This window comes from Brachionichthys hirsutus, chromosome 9 (assembly GCF_040956055.1).
Source record: "Brachionichthys hirsutus isolate HB-005 chromosome 9, CSIRO-AGI_Bhir_v1, whole genome shotgun sequence".
In the NCBI taxonomy this organism is placed as follows: domain Eukaryota; kingdom Metazoa; phylum Chordata; class Actinopteri; order Lophiiformes; family Brachionichthyidae; genus Brachionichthys; species Brachionichthys hirsutus.
Window position 1 is genome coordinate 8,690,733 of NC_090905.1, and position 22,393 is coordinate 8,713,125.

The following is a 22,393-nucleotide window of genomic DNA, read 5'->3' on the forward strand; positions in this document are numbered from 1 at the left end:
GACAACTGCCTCAATTAAAATGAAAATATTCATAGACTATCTGGGTTAACAATTTGTATTTGTTATCTTAAAGGTCAGACATAACTTGGTAGTCCCAGCTGCTTTTGTGTGTCCTTAGAATCCTCTGGACTCGGTCGTGGATTTGTTCCCAGTAGGATGGACTGGTCTGACTGGTCTGAAGTCTAAGGAATGCAACCACAAAGAACATGATGTTAATTTATAGGAAACTATGGTATGAATATTTATTCATGTTCCAGACCACTTTCTCAGAAATCCAGGTCACAGTTTTGCTGGAGCCTATCCCAGCTGTCTATAAACGGTGTACACCCTGGACAAGCCGCCAGGTCATTGCAGGGGCACACACCTACAGACAATTTAGAGTAACCAATTCACTTAAACTGCGTGTTTTTGGTGGTGGGAGGAAGCCGGAGAACCCAGAGAGAACCCACGCAGGCACGGGGAGAACATACAAGTAAAGGAAGTCGTGGGCTGAATTGGTGAAGGGAAATAAATAGATGTATTATTTGTTAGTCACAAGACAAACAGTTTAAAATTTGGAATGCATTGAATTTTTTTTTAGCCATAATAGTTTTAGCCAGACTAAAGGTGACATTTTTCATTTGCCTCAGAAAAGAAATATATGAAGTTCCAGAGATGCAGAGAAAACCGGAACACTGCACACTGGAGAGTTTTCATGTCTTCCTTTATGCATCCTGGTAATTATTTTGCCCACTAGTCTGTGCTGTAACATAAGATGTGAGCTGATGTGACACAGAACTGACTTGACACACTTTGGGTGTGCTGCATTCTACAACAGACGTAGATAATATTCCAAAATAAAACACAGTTTCTTCCATCTAAATGTTAATTTTTTGGTTCTTCTACAGTCAGCTATTTTCCAAATAAAACAAAGAGAAATCTCACACTTGATTGAACCGACCTTGCACCTGAACTGGAGGCATAAATGTGCTTCATTAATGCAATATAAATGTCTATAAATTCGAAAGCCAGGTACGAAACAGAGGCTGCACTGACAGAAGTGACGGTAATAATTCACTGCTGCCTCTCATCCTCGTCTCTTTGCTGGGAGCAGAGGGCCGATGACAGACTGAGTGGCCGGCGTCTCGGCCCTGCCCGGCTTACAGCGGGGGGGATAGACGCTTTTCATCTGTAATCAGATAAACTTGCTACCTGCTTCAAAAAAGTCATCAAGGACAAATCCTCCAGAGACATGAACAGACTGAGACTTCGGGGCTCAGGGAGCAAACCTCTCCGCTGGCGTCTGTCATTTCTTTATAGATCAAACTCTGGTGGTGAGACGTGCCCTCGCCCTGCTGGAGGGAATCTACAAAGGCCCCCCTCTAATCTCCCACCCTGCAACTCATGTTGTGTTTTCAATTGACAGAAGAGTATCATTCATTTCCTACAGTTTACTTTGCAGTGTAAGATTGTGTTTACTCGTGGACCGGGCAGAATGGAGAACTGAAACAAACAAAACAAAACCGAACATCAGTCGAACCGAACAGAGGTGCGTTTGACTCAGCTGCCGCGATCGATGACAAGGTCTCTCTGAATGTATTAAAGCATGCATCGGGTCAAATGCATCAGGCTCACGCTAAAACACAAATCAATACCATTTTCCTCTTTGTTTTTCCTTCTCCTCGCCCAGTAATGAACAAACATGACAAGACATCAGTGTCTGTAATAAAAGAGGTGGAAGGGAATTCATCCTGCATGCCCAATGTGATCGAAATTAAAGATTGATGTACCTGTATGAGCTAGCTAACACACACACACACACGAATGTCATGTGCTTCCGTATAACGTAACATTGCTTTTTAAACCTCTTGAGCAAACACCAATCATTGGCACAGATGGATCCGGATAAACTGAGGACAAACACAGCAAAAAGACGTCGTCTTCTTCGAGGGCACAGGTGTGTAAAAAAGCAGCAGAAAATAAATACTATATATGTATACTTCGTTAACATGCTGGTGACCAGCGCTTTCCTGTGCTTAATCATAATAGCATCATCTAGAACTTGTACCTTTCTCTGAGGGATTGGCTGAGATTAAGAGGAGATCTGGAGCTCAGCGCAGACAGGTTGGCGTGATCTGATGGGGACCCCCTCAAAGGGCTTTCGGTCTTGTCCTCAAACCTGGAATGTGTCTCTGCAGATGGCTGGACCCCTACAGAACCCGACTTCACCTTGAGGTCACAGGGCGACGGGGTCACAGTTTTAGTAATCAAATTAACTAATAGATTTATAGACATAAATTGTTATTTGGAGAATTTTATATACATTAACAATATATTACTGCAACAAAAAACCCAACACAATAAATACACTTCTAATCTAACATCATTACTTATGCGTAAACTTACTCTGGTGGTTTTTGGCCTGTAACTCCCCAGGAGAGAGGAATCTGCAAGGAGTGAGAGATACGTAAATACAGAAAACTATTTTTAGATTACATAACCTCTCAAATATTTCTTTCATGCGAGTGTGTAGATCTACCTGCGCGATCAGCGGCGAAGCTGACACTCTGTGAAGAGGACGAAGGAGTTCCCATCCCAGAGACATTAGTGCCAACAGAAACCTGGAACAGAACAAAAACAATTAATAAACGGTTGCTGCAAAACACAACATTTGTTCTTTCAATTATTACTATTATTATTTAAACAGCATATTGGTGCATTGATCAGGCACACAATCTGCACACCTCAAAAAGACAGAATTCACACGGAACCACCGCTAATCTCAAAGGGCGCAGGTTTATTTTGGCTGGAACGTGCTCCCTTCCACACAAACAGGGAGTTGATGCGCTGAGACACACAATAATGCATCCATCAAGAGGATAAGCTACTTCATTAGGAGTTTATTTGTTAATTCCAGCTTGACTCTCAATTACTGAGGTTAATTGTCAACAGAAGATCTCCTCAGGAAAACCTTAGCGGGGAAAACACGCTCTTCTCTTTAATAAAACACCTGCTGTCTTCCAGCAAATTCCATTCATGTTTGAGACAAAAAACATCGTGCTACCTAATCACTTCATTTAATAACTGCATGCTGGAGGATTCTGATATTCATTCCTCGGGATTAGATTTGATGCAATGACAAATAAACTCGAGGATGGGAGGGCAGGGAACCAGAAGCTGCGTTGCTGTTGTCCATCAACGATGTATCCCCCCAAGGCTGTGCGATCAGAAAATCACTTCTGCAAATCTCTCGTTGCAGAGATACGGATGTAATTGAAGGATTAATAATGGTGCACCAGTCTAAATCCAGGATCCGTGCTATTGAAGCACAATCAAGCCCCTCACTGAGAATAGTCGTTCGTAATATGCACACGTAGTGAAACTTTTTCATGACGTCAAACTCCAGAAACAGATTTAATCTTCCCACTAGATTATTTTACATTTTATGAAGAGGAGCAAATTAAAATCAGTTCATGTTCTGGTTCATTTCTAACCCCTCTTCACAGAATATGTGTATAAGCGGCATTAAACAAAACAACACATCAGATTTCCAACCATCTTTAGTTGTGGGAATTATATCTAATGTTACCAAGAAGGGTGGCTGGCTCTCAGTCTCCTTCCTGAAGTGATAAGGCCCCAACTGGAGGCCGCTGAGCCTCTGCTGGGCGTCCTCTGAAAGCTGGCACATCTTGCGGTGAGTGTACGGGGACAAGGCTCGTGTCCTGGAGGAGACTGTGGGCTGCTGGTAGCCAACATCCACAGGAACGCTGGGAGTAGCGTGTTGTCCTTCCCGCTTGGTTTTCTGGGGGCTGTGGCCAGACGATGGGTTTGAAATTCTTGCCCTAGCATTTTGTTTTTCCGTCCCACCTTTCAAAGAGACAGCGTTCCTGTAATCTAATTCGGCAGAGTGCCTTTGGAAAGGCAAATGCTTTTTTGATGAACCCTGTCTGGATGGGCTCAGAGACAACCTCGCTGGCCAAAGACTGCAAGTCTGGGAGAGATAGACAAGAAAGGAGAGAAAGCGAGAGATTATAAGCTGCTCTGCCATGCAGAGTTAACTTTTGAGGTGAGGCACTTAACATTTCTCTGCAGACAACAATGTTGTTCCTTTACACAGGCGTCAGCCATTTTTGGCATTAAGGCAGCTGCTCTCACCGGCAACACAGTCTGGCTCTCCCCGGACAAAAGCATTAAACCATTAGCTAAATCACGCAGCTTAAGCGTCACAACAACAACGGCTCTCGCAGCGAGCGCCGCCACCCAGACAACCTCTGCAGAATTACTCTAATGGCCACTAACGTCATTCACCGCTGCAATATCCCACTTCCTGCGGGTAATGCCGAGTAGAGGTAAATACGTGAGGATAAAATGCTAATTGTATTTGATGGCCATCTCCGGTTTAATGTAGACACAATGCCTGGCTGCAAAATAAAGAGAATCTGAATTCTAATAAAGGAAATCACACAACATGAAAGTTTTTTTTTTTTATCAGTGATGAATAAATTCTCATTGACTTTGCTGTAGTGGAATAAATAAAAGTACCGCCTCCACCTCCCTTCAGCTCTTCTCTCTATTCTTTGCTGCAGTCTAGAGAGAGTGAGGGCAGCTTGAGGATCATCAGTCATTCAGATATACTGTACATATTGTATAGTGTTGTCCATAACAGTGCACAAGATTTAAAATCTAAAATTACTTGGAAGCACCCAGAGTGATAGCCACTAAAAGCTTTGGTGTCAAGTTTCAGGTGATGTCATTGATGCAGCACCGCTATGATGTCGTTCACGGCTTGAACTGGGTTTACCTACAGAATCTATTCCATGTTAATCGTCTGCTGTATGAACAGAATTTTCCATAGTAGTGACTGTGGATCCGTTGTTTGCTTTTGTTAACACAAAAACAAACTGAACGAACTTGTCTTCAGGACGAACGTGTTCCAATGCATCCGTAGCCAATGAAATGTTAACACAACAGTACATATTTTACTCTTTAATTCGTGACATTTTAGGGGAAGCCGAGCTTCCCTTGCAGTCTTGGAGAAATCGGCTCTGCTCAGGATCAACAGGCGGCTGATCTTCATCTTCAGCTACCTCAGTGCCTGATCGCAAATACGTTATCATGCTGACACCTCGGGGAAGAAATCCTGTCAGCGTCTCAAACACGTCTCGGGCTAGGGTCCACTAGGTGTCAAAGACTTTCTGCACCTGCACCACAGGAGACATCCTGACAGGCAGCCTCATCGCCCGGTTTGGAATCCAGACACCGAGATAGAAAACCAGGCCACACAGAGGGTGATAGTCAGCAGAACCCAAAAGTCACACGTCAACCCTTCAGCCGACAAGCTTTACACGAGGTGCAGGACGAGTTGTGACAGGATCCCTCGACTCCTTCATCCCTGCAACAACACACTGCTTTCTGAAGCACACGACGGAAAACGACTTTGCACACACGTGCATATAAACCATGTTATCTTTTACACATCACTGGCGTCACACAACGCTGTATTTCTGTATATTCTTTTACTTCCGTGTGGACCAAGCCGGTGGGCTGATGGAGTGATCGTCACCGAGCGATGCTTCTAGTATATTTAAGAGCGCCAGAAATTCAGTAAAAGAAAGACAGTACTGCAATCCGAGCGTATGTTCATGACTGTTTCAAAGGTCTGGTGGAAGCTGCCGTCACTCCAAATCTCTATTAAAAGAAGACGTGGTTTGTCAGGGGGAGAAGCGGGCAGTCAGGGGAGATGCCTGTTCTGAGGAGCCATTAGGACAGAGAAAATGGAGAAATTCTACTGCCTGACAGCCACAGCGGTGCTCTGATCCAGCCACCCCCCCCCCCCCCCCCCCGAGGCACCGGGAGAACACTGACAGCCACAGCGGTGCTCTGATCCAGCCACCCCCCCCCGAGGCACCGGGAGAACACTGACAATCTGCTTTGCTGTCAATGACATCCCATTTAAACAAATCGCTTAGCTTAGGTTACTGCGGCTGAGAAATGCAAGCGTCGTGTTTTCAGTGCTACACGCCAGCCGCTGCGTGATGGATCATGCTACACACACAACCGTTTGTGACAGATTTCCATTCTCACTGATATGCCTTTAAGTAACAGTCGTTTTCCGTCGAGAATTGGAGCATTATTCTTCTTTCCCGGAATCCGTCTGGTGGAATTGCCTCTTTACACGCCACACACACACAAATGCAGATTTACGAGACCACGAAAGGAATAGATTACGCTAAAGCAGTGCCGCAACTGGGGATTATGTTTGCTGGCAAAATTATTACTCAAGTAACTGCTTCAATTAAATTCAAATAAAACGAGGGGAAAAATTCCCACCACGATTCAAGACCACATATTTATCAACTGAAAGCAAAAGAAAGCGGAATCAATTCAGGATTTGAGGTCAATCAATTCAATGTCGCAAGATAAAACTAGGGCATGCCCGTATAAGGAAGAGAAGCGACAAGAGAACAGCTGGCTGGTTAATACCCACAGGCAGGTAGGGGGAGAGAGACAGGTGACCCTCATCTTGCGTTACTGAATGGTGACAAAACCGGTTTACCCTCCCAGTTAGTCAGAGATGGGAGAAAAGACTCAATACCAGCAGCACAGCTCTGCTTCCAGATCATTTTACTTGTGAGGAGACAACAGATAACCTCCGTATGGATAGATAGATGCAGTAGCCATGGCAACAATAGAAAATGGGTATGTATGGTGGACATAAACAGATTTGATAGCAAGCGATACATGTCATTCACGGTTCTAACAGCGTTCAGCATGCACTGCGGCTGAACGCAGTGCAAATTCTTTACAATTTAAAACACAGAGGCAAAATGTTTACTTTCGTTATGAATGGGAATCCATTGATCACTTTAAAAGCCATTCTGAAAGACCGTGAATAGAAAGAACAATGTTCGTACAAAGAGAAACGTTTTACCGACATGAAGCAAACTAACCAGAAGCAGACAGCTAAAATGAGAGACTTACAGGCAAGGCAGGCCAGCTGTCTTTCCCATCGCTCTCCTCTATGACGGATGTTGTGCCAAACTCCACCTTTGGAGAGATTCCCTAGAGATAGGTGGACAAAAGGAAGGAAAACAACATTTTTAACAGGAAGAAGACAAAGGATATAACAACACAGCTCGGAACACATATACAACCACAAGTCTTCCATCTATAGCTGGCTTGGGAAAAGAATGCAGGAAAGAGAAAAGGTCAAGACAACTGTAATATCGAATTTGAAGACAGACATTTAAATTGCTATGTAGGCCTCATGCATAAACACGTCAAAGCAACAGTTAGGGGAAACGATATTTCAATACCCAAGGTAGCTTCTGTGGGACAAAGGGATGATGAAACGCAAACCATCGGCACAAAGACATGAAGGATTGGAAGAAAATGGAGGAATGGAAGGAAAATGATATGAAAGCAAGAAAACAAAAACAGAGGGGAAGCTCTACGCTTAGGTTTTCTGTCGGTATAGCAAAAACAGTCAACAACGCGACGAGCAAAGGTGACGTCAAGAAATCACTTTACTTCTAGAGAAGACAGCGCTTTGAAAAAGAACACGATCTCTATTCTATGAAGGCCATGAGTCACAGTGGCGCTCTGTTATCACTTAATGGTCAAAATGACTTATTACGACTACCGTAATCTGCTGCGGCTGCATTGATAAAAAACACTTTGAATTAGATAAAGATCAGCACAAGCACCGCAAGGCTTATTATAACATCATGGCTCAAATGAATAGATGGAAAGCATCCTACAGGAAAGGTGGGGGATCTCTTCATTAGCATCTCTCTCCCTGCAGCTCCGTCTCTGGAGCTCAGTCTGAGCCCAGGGTACAGGAAATCCCTGCTGTTCTCCTCCACTGTGGCCAGGACCTCACCTTCTAAACACCACACACAGACAGTCAGCAGGAAGGAGACGCAAAACACATGCAAGTTAGAGATCCAGCTTATGCAGTGTAATGACAGTGGGGACTTAATATGCCCATATGGATTCATCATAAAGCATCACCTGGAGGCACCAACTGAATCAGCTCAAAATATGTTGTGTCAGCTAAAAGGGAAAGAAAAGCCCAACGAGATCGTCAGCTAATGAGAAGTATCAGAGCTAAAAAAGCAGATGAGCTTGCACAGTAGCGGCAGGACTAAAAGATAAGGAAGCAAATCCCAGATATCTCTGTACCTTTCAGGAGGTCAACTACATCAGCAGGGTCAACGGCGCCCGGGAAACGCTGGACGAAACACAGGCAAGTCAGTGCACACAGCAAAATAAGACGCCATTCCAAGACTAAACTCTGCCACGGAAGAACATGCTCATCTTTGAGGTTTGGTGACATTAAAGCCTTATAATAATAATAATAATAAAAAAAAAAACAAGCCTGTTGCAGTGTGCAAGCACAAAACTCACATGGACGCTAACAGAAGCACAAACACAAAGAAAACATATGATGACGTGAGAAATGCACAATACCGAAATGAAAAAGGTCAGAGACGAGCCATGAAGATGCGTGTTATGCGTCGATGGTACCACGAGCCCTCCCATCATCCCTCTCTAGACACAGCTGTCATTTCCTACCTTGACAAATATCATATTGTGGTGGAAGTGTAGAGGAAACACAGGCGGCAAACAGGGTGTCTTCTTGTACTGGCCCATGATGCACACACTGAGGTAGACGCCATCTCTCTGAGACAGCAGGACTCCTGGACACGTGACCTGCACACAGACAGTGTAGTTCAGGCAACACAAACACACAGATGAAGACTCAACCTGAGGAGCTGATTTATCTTTAATTTTATAAATGCAACCTCCTTCTGGCGTGTCACCCCCCCCCCCCCCCCCCCCCTTATCCTCGGGATCAATTTGACCCCATTCAATGTTTATCATTCAAAGAATAATCGCTCACTTTGAGTTTTGCTTCATTTTTCATGGCTTGGTGTTCCTCTGGGGTGTGTGTGTGTGTGTGTGTGTGTGTGTGTGTGTGTCCTACTCTATGAATGCATCTCTGACGTTCTGCAGTAGCTCCGTTCATTTAGTTTGTTTCCACCGTAGTGAAGATCAAAGGGCTCCGTGATTCTCCTGCTACATTGTTCTTTTACTTCCTGCTTCAATCATACAGATGCATCTTCCTCCCTTCCAGACCAGCGTGTCTCCATCTTCACATTTTAAACGGAACATCTGCTCCAGAAGGCTTTTCCCCCCCTCCTTTTTCTTTAGTGAAACATCAAACAGTGTTTTGGCACAGCGCTGCTACTGGCTAGCTTCGACGTAGCGCTAAACGGGAACAGATCGGATTATTATTATGACTTTTGTACTTACTGTCTGAACGTCCAGGTAAACGGTGCATTTAAGAGACTTTTCATGCGCTTTGAGAGACGACAGCTTCCTTTCCGGCGAGGCCATTCATCCAACTTTAAAAGTCCGTTGTCATAGTTGCCAAACGTCAAGACGCAGAGCGGATGTGCCGTCATGTGACCAAACATTAGCCAATCAGAAGCTCTCTACGGAAAACAACGGAGCTCACTTTTTATTTGTTTGGAACTTTTTGTAATAAATATAAATACATATACAGGCTCGTCAACAGCATACATAAATAGAGACACAACCAGCTTTGCAATGAAGAGATCTGTACTTAGAGATAATTCCATGGTACAAGTTGAAGAGCTTATCAAGATGTTCCACAAAAGCAATCATTAATAAACTCAATAGAGCTTTTAAGAGACACTTATGAATGTGTTTGGGCATTTAAATATTACTTATAGCAACAGATACAATAACACCATAAAAAATAAACAAGGGGAGGCATGCATTTATTTACCATATTAAACAACAATAAAGGCCTCAAACAGAATGTATAGGTATACCCTTGAGTCAATAGTTCACATTTTAAATTTATCATCAAATAACCCAGGAGGAAACTTGTTCTGAATTTAGTCCGGCAAGCACGAGTCATCCCACTGAGACAAATCTGTAAAAAGAAGTCTTTATAGCCAGGGAGCGGTGGAGCATCTAAAGGCGGTGCCGTGTGAAGGATCCTCCTGCTATGGCGCGCCACTGTTCTGGATGCGTCTGTCTATCCGTCTGTCTAGTGCCTGATAGCCTGGCTCTTCCCCCTCTCTCTGTCTGCTGTGTCAGCGCCATTGGCTTTTCCATCGCCAGTCCCTGCGTTGGACTTCACATCAGAACTAGAGATAAACAAATATCAATGGAATATTACTGAATATCTAAGGAAATTAAAATGATTTTTGTGTCATTCATTCATTCATTCATGCCACACTGCTTTACCTTTGAATGTGAGTTTGTATGTCATCCTTGATAAGGTTGTTGAGTTTGTAGTAGTCCAGGAAGGTTCGAGCCACATTCCTGCCCAGTTTCATGTCTGATGTCGGGGAGTTAAAGCAAATGGTTTTTGTTTTGAGTAACATTGCTCAAAACATTTTCCAGATCTATAGATTCCAAACAGGAAATAGCCTCCTTTCATGGGCCAAGGAGCCATCAGTGAAAGACAATTATCAAATAATTGTAATGTTTCCCCACTGAAGCGTGAGCATTTAGGTATCTTTGAGCAATTTGTGATTTTTTCATTGCCCATAATTTAACTGCTTGGTTTCCTCTATTCACTGAGCAGCTAAGAGATAGTAAAAAGACATGTATTCTTGATTTCTGGTTATGTTAGGCAAGCAGAGAAGGCCTTGCTGGCCCTGACCGCCCGCCACTGTAAAAAGGTATGCTTCTCAGTATTTACCTGATGTGTATATAGTTTTCGCTTATGTAAGTTCTGCTTTAATAGCTTTCCATAGAAAATAAAAATAAACCCAGTGAAAACGGTTTTGTATAGATGTAACCCATTGGTTGTTTAATATGGGTGTTAGTAAAGCTATTAAGTGATCTATTTCAATGTTTGCTGAAAGGGAGGCAGCATTTTTCTCATGAGCTGCAAATGTGTTCTTACTTCTTACTGCAATGAAAAACCAAAATGATTCCTGTAAAGGCCATGAATGTGCAATCTCAAGCTTCTTGTAATCTCTAAGGCAGGCACAAATGTGTTGACTATCTGACACAGTTCTTATTTTTAATATCTGTGATGTATATTTGCAAGACTCAGTCAACCCCCTGAATCCCAACATGAAAACACTTTACAGAAACTAATATATGTATATATATAAATAAAAAAGTCTTAAAACTTTGCTTCTATTGTGACCAACACTCAGTGAGGCACCATAAATAATCAGGGACTAAGAACTAAATAAATGAGTAAATCTTCTCTTCAAGGCAAAACCCAATGCGCTCTGAATTAAGTGAGACTAAATCAACTGCGTTTCACTCACGTCAGCTAAATGCATGATGCTGCTATGAATCACACAAAAACAATTACTTATACAACGAGGCCTAATTTAAATTCAGAGGTGAGGGCGCACATCTCCATTCCTCCCATTGTCCCTCAATACATCAGGGACAATATCAATAACTTCACTGCCTTTATGAAACAGCTAAGCATCAATGAGTGCTGTTGCTAAGCCTGTGGTCATTAGTCTTGCAGGGTAAGTAATGATAGCCAGGTTTAGATAATGAAGAAATGGAAACCAACAGAATGCCAACAATGTTTCCAATCAGCATGAGTGGGAATATAGTAAATACAGATAAATAAGGACGATGTTGCTAACAGAAGTGAATTTCACATCGTCACTGAGAAGAATGGACTGAAAAACATCATCAATACTCAGCTGCTAACTGTCCATCCAGCCTGCAATACATAGGCCCTTATACAGAGCGGAGTGCAGTATATATAGGGGTCGTGCTCATCCCAACACAAAACAAAAACAATATTTTTTTTTCCTTTCTCAAGGTGTTCATGTTTAGCCGCCTCTGTTTTTCACCAGGCTGGAACATGATGGAGCAACACAGAGTCATCATCTGTCACTTTCCCCTGTCGTTGATACTCATACACAGAATGGCGTCTGCTTGACTATCTATTTGTCACAACTGTGTGACTGAAAATGTATTTCAAAAATCCCCCCGCCAAGTCCTTAAAATGATTCATGGCTGCACTACATAAATTATACTTCCTGCAAAGGTGAAAATCCATTGTCCAAAAACTGTTAACTTGTAAATCATCAATCCTTAGTTTAACAGCCTGTCTGGGCTTACAGGCTTGGTATTTTGTCATACCTCAAACAACACACACATAAACACACACAGTCTGCCTCATTACAGCTGGGTGACGATACTGAATCTTGCCTTTAGTTAATTTTAATGCATAATAGTTCCATACAAAACTAAAGATCTGCAGCTATTACCGATGCATCAAGTATGGAATTTATTATGCTCACCATCTAAGAGAAAATAGCTTTAATATATAAACAAAATATTGGATAAATTAAATCTCTGACCTTATAATGGCACCGGATGTTAAGATAAGTGATTACCAGAGTTATTACAGTTCATCCTGAGGGTGAGATTAATGTGTGTACTAAATGTCATGGCAATTCTTGAGGTAAATATTGAAATAGATCACAGCATGAGTGAAATGTGTTACCCTTTGGCGAGTCTGTATCTAGTCATCTGTGGATCATTAAAGCCATTAGTATTCATCCTCTGGGAACCATGAATGTCTATACATAGCTTGATATAATATGATTTTGGCTGACATTAATCTTCATAAGCAAATAACAAACTACTCTGAATGCTTTTTTAAACACTCCATGACAAGTTTTAGGTTTTTTTTTTTTTTTTTTTTACCCTTATTAGTGTCTCTCTTTCATCAGCAGAACAAAAATAGCTGTTGGACCCAAAAGTCCACAGGTGTCCTCTCAGCTTGGCTTGTCATGACTCATCGTCTGTTACAAGAGTCTCGTAATGGATGATCAGCTTCCAAAAATGGCCTTCAGAAGTGGGCAAGGATGCACACAGAACGCCCTGACTGCTAGCTGGCTTATTGGCAGATAAAACCGTAGGGTGTGAAAAGACGCTGCTGCTGATGTAGCGGGAGGTGAAGTATTCGAGAGCCAGAAAACAGCCCGTTGGCTGTAACTAGGATCATAAAAGGTGGGCGGCTATGGAAATATCAACAGAGCCCCTCTTCTAAATTAACAGATGAATACAGAAACATCACGGACACTGAATCATATCAGCGTTATCATTATCATTATCATTGTGTGCTCAATATTCAGCTCCATAGAGGTCAAATAGGTGTCAGCCTTTCGACTGCCTGTCACTGAAGTGTGTCGGTGTATTCCTTATGCATGCTATCAGTCTTGTCTAATCAATAGCAGGTCATTGTCACAGCTCAAGGGCACACCAGCTTAAGTGCTGATGAGATACAGACTACACAAAACAAGTGAAGGGGGCATCATTACTTGTTTACTGCAGCTGTCTTCTGTCAGCGTGGCATTTAGCGGTTTTCACATTGTGTCCCTTGTGCTTGGTCCTGGTAGACGGACATGGTGACAATCAGACAACGAGTGGTAAAATGGACAAGACATGCAGAGAATCCTGTCCAGATTGTAACGAACCTCAACAAGGAGACAAACAAAGGGACATTCAAGTCATCAATATTGGCCACTGACAGGTCTTGACACAATGACAACTAATTATCAATGTTAATTAAGAGGCTGGTCAACAACAGCAATACAGAAAGGGCCGTTTTTGTTCTTAGTAGCAATCCCCCACACTCAGTCTTTATGTCCTAATGCACAAAGGGACAGAAAAAGGCTGATTAATGCAACAGTAGGTAGGCACTCAATTGTGTGTACCACTTTGTGTGCATGTGCTCGCATGCATTATCAGACACCTATCCATTTGTGTGCGCCCATGCGATATTATGTGTAGCGTATTACTTCTCACACTTTGTTGATTGTGCGTTAGGGTAACTGATGCATTCTGTGTTCAAACGGCAGACCAGATATCCATGGAGCCCCGCTGTTACAGTGAGCTGGACATCGGACTGCTGCTGCTTTAGCAGCCAGAAATCACAAACATTTAGAGTGTTATGAGTGTGTGCAGGCTGAGCGATGAATGGAATACATACAGTAGTGATATGTAAAAGGACAGAAAGAAATATTACTGTACTTTAATAGTTACAGTCAAAAATGTTATCGTTTTATCAATAAGTCATCGACCAGAGGGGAGGATCTTGGATTGTTCTAACTCAAGAACCCCATTTTATATATATTGCCAACATCCATAAACATTTCCAGCAAGACTTATTTCACTACTTGTTTGCCTTTGGCCCTATAGCTTTGAGAAAACAGCAGAGTTAGACAATGTTACATTTTCCAAACTGAGGCATAACCACAGAAACCTCCTCGATAATCCAAAAGTGATGCACTTGAAAATTAATATGGATTATATGTGAATAACATTGAAAGTGACCACTGTGGCAGAAGCTGCAAAAATGTGAAAAACACAGGCTGATATTAAATATTAAAAAAGGCTCAATGCAGTGCAGACCAATGAGCCAATTCTGAGATTTGAATGAGCTGAACCACACACAAATGCAATTGAATTATAAACATGGAATAACCTTTCCAAAGTGTTACGCATAAAGTGGATAATCTCTTTGTATATCCACTATGCAAAGACAATAAAGGCTTTCTATTTCTATTTCTATTCTATTTCTATTTCTATGAAAAAGAGAAACACGCAGTACACCCGGGCCAGATGTTTTGGGACATTCAATGCAGTCCCATAGCTTACCTCTGGAGATATTGCACCAAGAACCAGATATCTGCAGTTAGAATAGTCATTTACCACATTAGCAATGTATAGAGAGTATTTCTGATTAGTTTTAAGTTATCATTGAAAAAAAACAAAACAGTGCTTCTCTTTCAAAATAAGGACATTTTCAAGTGACCCAAAACTTCTGGCCGCAGGTGTATGACTGTGTCTGTGAGTTAATGTGAAAACACAAACAAGTGTTAAATGATCAGAGGACAAAGAGGAGACGGCGACACGACAGAGGACGTCCACATCGTTTCAGGGAAGAGGATTCTCAGCTTAACTAAATGATATAATGAGCCGTTATAGTCAGGGTGATAAGATGAGAGGGCAGGACAGAGACGAGGACAGAGGAGGACACGAGAGGACAAGGAGAGGAGAGATCAGATCATAAATACACTGTCAAACTGTGAGAACGTGTCAGCGGTGAGAAAGGTTAGGATCTCACTTTGGAGGCTACGAGTCACAGCAGCAGAGAAGGAGAGTCAGGAGAAAGGAAAGGGTAAGAAGCATTAGGAGCCCAAGTTATTATTCATTTGTCATGCATTAGTTTAGAGTGTGTGTGCCTGTGTGTTTGTATCAAGTGGAAAAGGTAGAGGGGGCATTGAGATGCTAAAGGTCTCTGTTGATGATTTGCACGCGCCATTGAGCTGACTGCTGGGGCGTATAAAACAACATGGTCGGTTCCTTCAACCTGCCTGACCCCAATCTCCACTCTACATGAGGCCCCTGCGCTGCCTGCCCCTCTTCCTTGTACCCCTCCCCCCCCTTCTCTCTCTCACACACACACACCTACACACACCGTTAGAAAAAGAAAAGATCAAGCAAGTCCTCCCATGAGAGTTTTTGACCTTCAGGAGAAATGTCCCCTCTGCACCCCTCCTTTCTCTTCCTGCCCGAACCGTCCAGCTCAAATAAAAACCAGTCAAGAGTCAAATTTGTGGTGCCATTTTGGATATCACAATTGCCACGCAATTCCCTGAAATGTTTCCTTGAGAAGATGAGCGGTGAAGAAAACACACACACACACACACACACACACACACACACACACACACACACACACACACACACACACATCTGATAGCATGAACAGGAGTTGCTGTTCAAATACAGGTTTGATTTTTCCCCCTAAAAGCCTTGTAATTGTAGGAGACAAAGTATTAATACGTAAAATTGACCTGACAGTTAGCTTTTCACGCAACATATCTATGGCCACTCAGACTGTCCCCGGTCTTAGCAGTAGAGGGCACTAGGGCTGCATCCATATCCTCCCTCCACTCATCCTGCACTCGTTCGACGCATGCGCACAGGAGCTCATGCTTTTCATCTGTAGGGTACTTATCTCTCTCTTTAAATCTCTTTTTCTCCCACTTCTCATTCACTCTGCTGCTAAGGTCAGTCGCTAAGATCAGATGGCCGTTAGCCAGCTCTTAGGAGCTCTCCAGCCACGAGAAGGTCAGCGGAAAGAAAACTTCCTGCCATCTGGTTCCATTAAGGCACGAGTGACCTTCTGACCCTGCGATGAACGTGTGTGCATTCCGGTGTCTTTGTGTGTTCACAATCACAGCTGACAGGAATCATGTTTGGTCTATTGTTCCATTGTTTATTGCAATTAAAGCCTCAAGTACTGTAACACACATACAGGCTCCTTTCTCCTCTCTCCTTTGTAAATGAAATCAATGGATGCAGCTATCACAACCCTATTCTGTCACTGCACATCTGTCACAACAAGAGGAAACAAAAGAGCAAAACGGTTTCTAGTGAGTATGAATGACCTGACACACACACACACACACACACACACACTTAGGAACACACGCATTAAAACTAGAAAGCACTCAGAGAATGCATACTTCCATCATCACTGTCACGAAAGCCTAAACAACCTGGAAATAGTTTTCTCACATGAGTCACTTTCTGCAATTTTCAGCATTCCGCCTCTCGATCAAAGACGTGTGGTCATGAGTGCTCTTAATAAATGCATTTCATTGTATATCACTGACAGAGTTAGTTGTACCATTGCACCCAGGCTATGGTACAGACTATGATGATGCCTGATGATGACATCACATACACCAAATGTATTAAGTCTGGAAACCTACTCTTAGTAGCTCTTTTATATTATGGTTCCTACTTTTCACAGATACATGACATCCATTTTAATGAGACTGGATCTGTATCATCTCAGCTAGATTTTGGAAAGTGTGTTGTATCGCCAAATCTCTTTGTTATATATTTACCCCAAAATATGTTTTAATCTCATAGAACCAGCTGTGATGCAGATTCTGATTATTTTATGGTGGAACATGATTAGCTCCTTGACCCATGAAAATAGAAGCACTAAGAATTAAAAACAAATGAAAAAACACTACAACATTAACGTAGGCAATACAACAAAACACAAATAGAACCACTATATATGTTGAAGGATACATGTTTCTTCAGTGTAGGGGACGGGACCAGTGCTACCGGCTGTCATGTAGCTGTAGAAGGACACCTCCAGGGTGTAGCAGTAGGATGTGTCATCAAGGAGACCGCCGAGGAACCTTCTGCCGGTCCCAGCCTTCACTACATCCCGGTTGAAGGACGTATTCGACTAGAGGAACACAGAAAAGACTGCATCTGGGACATCCTGTTAAAGTGGTGACATAGATGACACTTCATGACAAGACATTTTGGAAGAAAACATTCACCATTTTAAACCATCTTTGAAGAAGATTACAGGGTCTGGCGATTTCTTTTTCTTTTTAGAAGCAACAGACTAAGCCCCACTCCGCCCAGCATCATTCTAAAAATGTATGCAAGCATTTAGCAGCTAAAGAGCCTGGTACTTCCATCAGAAGCAGCTCGAGGTCCAAAGCAGAGTTAAAACAAGAGGCAATATAGACTTAGGAATTATACATTTATTAGACTTTATAGTTCTCTGCAATCTACAAGGTGTTGTGGCATTTGCACTAGCTTTCAGGGCTTCAAGGCTGTCCAGTGCTGATCCTGAAGGCGAACTTCAGCACTGGACAGCTCCATAGGTAGCCATAAATAAAGAGTTAAATAAAAAAAGAAATAGTTATTTAACAGCATGTTAAGGAGTAGATACATTTATTTTACATTAAATGACATTACATTTAGTCAATTTTTTTTATTGTGTTACAGTTTACATTTGGCCTTTGGAGGGCAAACATAATGCTAATGTGGCCCTTGGAGAAAATGAGTTCGACACCCCTGTTCTAATGCATCTGTACTTAACACAAAAGTACATATTTGACCGTTACATTTTTGACATATTGGGAGAAGCTGAGCTTCCATTGCAGTCTGAGAGAAATTTCCTCTGTTCTGCTCTTTCATGCTAGAATAGAATAATGTCACACAAAGCGTCCATTAGCATGAGCCAAGTGTCTGTGCCATGATCTCACCATTAGTGAGAAATGGAAGTGGCACAGGGCTGAGAGGAAACCATTTGGCGGATAACCTGAATGAAAAGATGTGATTGAGTGTTGCTTGCATGAGTGGTTGGAGCATTACAGTCGGTGAATGAATGTTTTCTCCCATGCAATTCTTAATACCTCAAATTCTTTCCTTGATTCATCCCTCCTCAGCTCTCATTCTACACAGCAAGTACAAAGCTTTAAAGTTTCAGTCAGCTTTGTGTGTTTCAGCAGAACATCTGGACTGTTATAGCAGTTCTATTCTTTTAGTAATTACTTACTGGGCTATCTGTTCTGGCCAGCTAGGCAGGGATCTGCTATTTTACAACATTCAAGGACAAGTCGTGAATCGCAAAGCATATTTACTTCAAACATTGTCATTACAAATATTGGTTATGAATGGTTATTTCAGAAGAAGACAACCTCATCCAGGCTATTTTGGGTTTTGGCATGTCAGCTATAGACAAGTGTGACGCTGTTTTGGGAAGGAGTGTGGAAAAGGTTTCTTTCTCCTGCCACTCCACTCTGCTGCAGTGTGCATTGCTGGACTGAAATGCAGACTTAGCAGCCACCAGTGGGAGTTTTCTATGATTATGTTGTGCTGCTGCTGCATTGGGCTTTAGGTAAGTGCTGAATGAGCAGAGGGACAAAAGCACAGCGGGGGAAATGACCCCGGGGCCAACTGTCACAGAAACAAAAACAGTGATAGAGAGAGATACATTCTACTGAAATAATACTTTGCTTGTCCTTAACACTGCATACCATATAGACCATGAAAATCTGTGACATCTCTATACCTGTCGGCTCAACATCCACCCTAGACTGAGATTGTCAGAGAGATTAATTGGGAAATAGAGGTTATTCTGAAGAGTGCGAGTGGCTCTGCTGTGAAAGGTCACCATCAGCGAGAAGGCAGTATTCAGCAGAGGTGACGCAGAGCTGAGAGGAATTGGTTGGGTGGATAACCAGAATGATAAGGTATCATTAATGTATGCATGAATGGTTGGCTGGAGGAGCATCACACTGAGTGAATGAATGCTAAGTTCTTCATGTTCTTTGCTTCTTTCCTTGTCCATTTATTTAATTGTAATTTTCATCCGTCCTCCTCTGCCAGTCTCCACCTTTAAATGAACGGATGTATTACTCAGACAAAACACGCCGGCCGATGTTTACAATCATGTGATTTGTAATGGCCTGTACACTCTTTGCTATTTAAACCTGGCCTTCACATTGTAACCTATAAACCCTTAGATGCACATTCAGTTTACTGGTAACGTCCATCATTAATTTAGTTAAACTGACAATCTCCAGAACCTCTCCTACCAGATCTCAACAGTAGATTTCTGCTGAATGTCTACATAAATCATCATTTTTTTAAAACTTTTTAATTGTCAAGTTGCATAAATGTTGAGCTTCTCATCTCTCGCTCAGCCTGCACCTCCTCTCTCTTTTAAAATAAAGGTGAGAATCTTGGTGCACAGTTGAAACACTTTCCTTTCCTCTGCACAAAAAGAATCTCTCAAGACCTTGTATCTGTGTGTGATTATGTTCTTATGTGAGCCCTATTTCTCTCCAAGATAGCCCTGGGATTGAAGCCGGTAAACTCCTGCTTCCTGGTATGTCCATGTGTATTTTGTGTGACTTACGAAGGAGAAGTCTGGTGCATTTTGGCACAGCAGTCTGGGGAAGACAGCTTGTCTCTGGACACGCTCCTCGTCCTCAAACACATTGCCGTACATGAAGCCATTCAGCATGGTGGAGTGTGCATGGACATCAATGTAGAACTCCAAACTAACTCTCTGATGGAGGAGGAGAGGGAGAAAAGCAGTGGAGGAGTGGAAACAGAGACAGATACACAAAGGAAGATAAAAAGGCCGGTTAGTGGGGAAGATGGGATAGTTTTTTTTTTTAAATAGAAGAGCAAGCAACAGTTCACACTAAGTTTTCCCACTGGGATTAAGGATAAACCTTTCTCTGCAGTGGAGAGACTGTTCTCAGACAGGTCTGCCAGCCATGGTGTGACCTGAGAGGATCCACCCCGAACATGGGGTAAAGACAGACATGTGACAAATCTATCACATACTCCAAATAACGCTCCTAGGTTCATATTGAATTCATAGGGTGGTTGTAAGCAATGCGTTTTTTATGGATCCATACAACTCAATGAAGTAAGTAAAAAGTACATAGTACTGGTGAGCCCTAAGTGTAATGGCAGATTTTGAGTGACACAGAACTGGGCTGAGCTAATAAAACAATTCACTCATTCTTACAGTTTTTCCACATTTAACATCTCTTAATATACCTAATAAATTATCTACAATATGCACAACAGCACAGAAAGTTGCATTATCAATGTTGACTATGTGATTACAAACAGAACTCACTTTAATACCAGTGTAAAAGTATTCTAGATAATATACAATTCCACACAGATTAAATTATCTGTAACATGTTACATAAACATTTCATTAAAACCTTACACTTATTATTATGCTTGCAATTCAATGGAGCAACAAACATATAACATGATGAAATGATTTTGAACTACAGTAGACAGTTTAAAAGTCCTAACTTCAAAAGAAAACCAAACAAACAAAACAAAACACTGTTCTCCTTCTCCTCCTTTTCATCTTTATCTCCCTCCCTCCATCTCTCTTTGCTCATTACACATTCCATACGACACCTTGCTCCCTGTGGGTCACATAAAAAGGAAGGGAGGGAACAACAAAGACAGACAAAAAGACAGAAAGAAAAAGATGCATATGCTTTGTGTGTGTGTGTGTGGGTGTGTGTGTGTGTGTGTGTGTGTGCGTGTGCCTGTGCCTGTGGTGTCAGAGGGGCAGAGAAGAGCAAATAGAAAAACACAAAGCGATGGGGACACAAAGAGAGGAAATAAGTACATAAAGACAAACAGAGAGATACACAGAGAGAGAGAGAGAGAGATATGTGTGGGGAGGTGTACAGAGATTGACAGGAGAGAGAGAGAGAGAGAGAGCTTGGACATCCCGGGCGATGCAGTATGCCTGTGTTTGAAATTCCGCTCACAGACAAAGCAATTTCCTGGCAGCGGCTGTGCTGTCAGCTGCTTGGCTGGCTGGTGGTGAAATATGGTGGCTGGGAGTCAGCCGCGAGCAGCCCCCGACAACCTGATGGATGGAGCCCCAGAGGAGAGGAGCAGCGGCAGGAGAAGGTGGAGGAGGAGGGGTGGTTTCGAAAAAGACAGTGGGAGGGTGAAAAGATGGAGGAGGTAGGGAAAAACAACAGAAAAACAAAACAGAAAAAAGAGGAGAAAAAAGCTAAGTGCAGCCAATTGAGCAGTGGCGGCGATGGGGCGCAGACAGAGTGACAAATATATAGAGACATAAAGGAGAGTCAATGGGGGTGAAAACAGAGAAAGAGGTAGCGACAGAGGTAGATTCGGCCCCATTCGGCAGAGGAAGGAAGGTAAAGCTCCAAAAAACCAGATGAGGGAAACCAGCCTAATAATCACCTGGGTCACTCTCCTCTGAATGAGACGGAGGGAAAAGAGAAAAAAGAGGAAGAGGAGAAATAGTTGGATAGATTGGAAGAGGCTGAATAAATGTGGCAGACTTAGTAGAGCCCAGAATATTACAAATATTCATTATTTTTTTGTATTTTTTTTAAATGAATCATACATTGATTCAGTTAAAAACCAATGGTTGATTGATTGGTATCACATCTGAAAATTCAATCAATAGTCAATATAAATTTCTATGGATTTGCATACACTCATTAGCGCTGTGAGATCATACAAGAGACCGGAAAGACTAAAAGCAAACACAAAGCTGAAACAACTGCTCAATTGACCGATTAGTCAATTTTCCAATGAATAAAACAATTAATTTTTCGACAATTCAAATTCCATTTTCACATATTTGAATACAGTATTTGTTTGCTGTCCAAACTTCACCTGGGATTTGGTCAGACAAAAGAAGAAGTTAAAAGATGGAAAGATCGGAAATTGTGAGTAAAAACCTTTTTAATTTCCACAGCATTTTAGATAAACCCTAACCCAAATAAATAAATAAATAAACTACAACAACAACAGCAAAAAAATCATCTTAAGTGTAGAATCAATAGAGATAAGAATCAAAGGGCAAATCAATAGAGTTGCAGACCTAATTTGGAGAATTATATTAATGGACATTGATCTGTGGAAGCAGCATGACAATGCTGAAATTTTGAAAACCATTAAATTGTCTCAGAACGTTGGACTCATATTATACAGACACAGGAAATGCAGCCAGCAAGAA

The 22,393-nt window shown here is 42.1% G+C and overlaps 2 protein-coding genes across 2 annotated transcripts in view; both read right to left on the bottom strand.

Annotated features, from left to right (window-relative positions):
• Nucleotides 1-67: 67 nt before the first annotated feature.
• Nucleotides 68-9,381, bottom strand: spata6 (spermatogenesis associated 6). The gene is made up of 11 exons (XM_068743541.1): nt 9,298-9,381; nt 8,557-8,694; nt 8,164-8,212; nt 7,993-8,034; nt 7,740-7,864; nt 6,961-7,041; nt 3,569-3,970; nt 2,519-2,600; nt 2,386-2,426; nt 2,048-2,208; nt 68-182 (listed from the first exon to the last, which is right to left on the bottom strand). The coding sequence occupies exons 1-11, from the start codon at nt 9,379-9,381 to the stop codon at nt 68-70; spliced, it is 1,320 nt and encodes a 439-aa protein (XP_068599642.1).
• Nucleotides 9,382-10,063: 682 nt separating this feature from the next.
• agbl4 (AGBL carboxypeptidase 4) overlaps nt 10,064-22,393 on the bottom strand; it is a 189,886-nt gene continuing 177,556 nt past the window's right edge. Inside the window, exons 10-13 of the mRNA XM_068743739.1 lie at nt 19,766-19,918; nt 17,131-17,293; nt 10,264-10,357; nt 10,064-10,163 (exon numbers count right to left, since the gene is read on the bottom strand). Of these exons, the coding sequence (XP_068599840.1) occupies nt 10,064-10,163; nt 10,264-10,357; nt 17,131-17,293; nt 19,766-19,918 (510 nt within the window). The remainder of the gene's footprint in view (nt 10,164-10,263; nt 10,358-17,130; nt 17,294-19,765; nt 19,919-22,393) is intronic.

What these genes read in the sequence shown, in the direction of transcription:
- spata6 (XM_068743541.1), bottom strand. Translation starts at nt 9,381, where the DNA reads ATGGCCTCGCCGGAAAGGAAGCTGTCGTCTCTCAAAGCGCATGAAAAG. An exon ending in TTTACCTGGACGTTCAGACA is followed by an intron (nt 8,695 to 9,297) that starts GTAAGTACAAAA and finishes GTCTGTGTGCAG; the next exon opens with GTCACGTGTCCAGGAGTCCT. An exon ending in ACAGGCCAAAAACCACCAGA is followed by an intron (nt 2,209 to 2,385) that starts GTAAGTTTACGC and finishes TGTGACCTCAAG; the next exon opens with GTGAAGTCGGGTTCTGTAGG.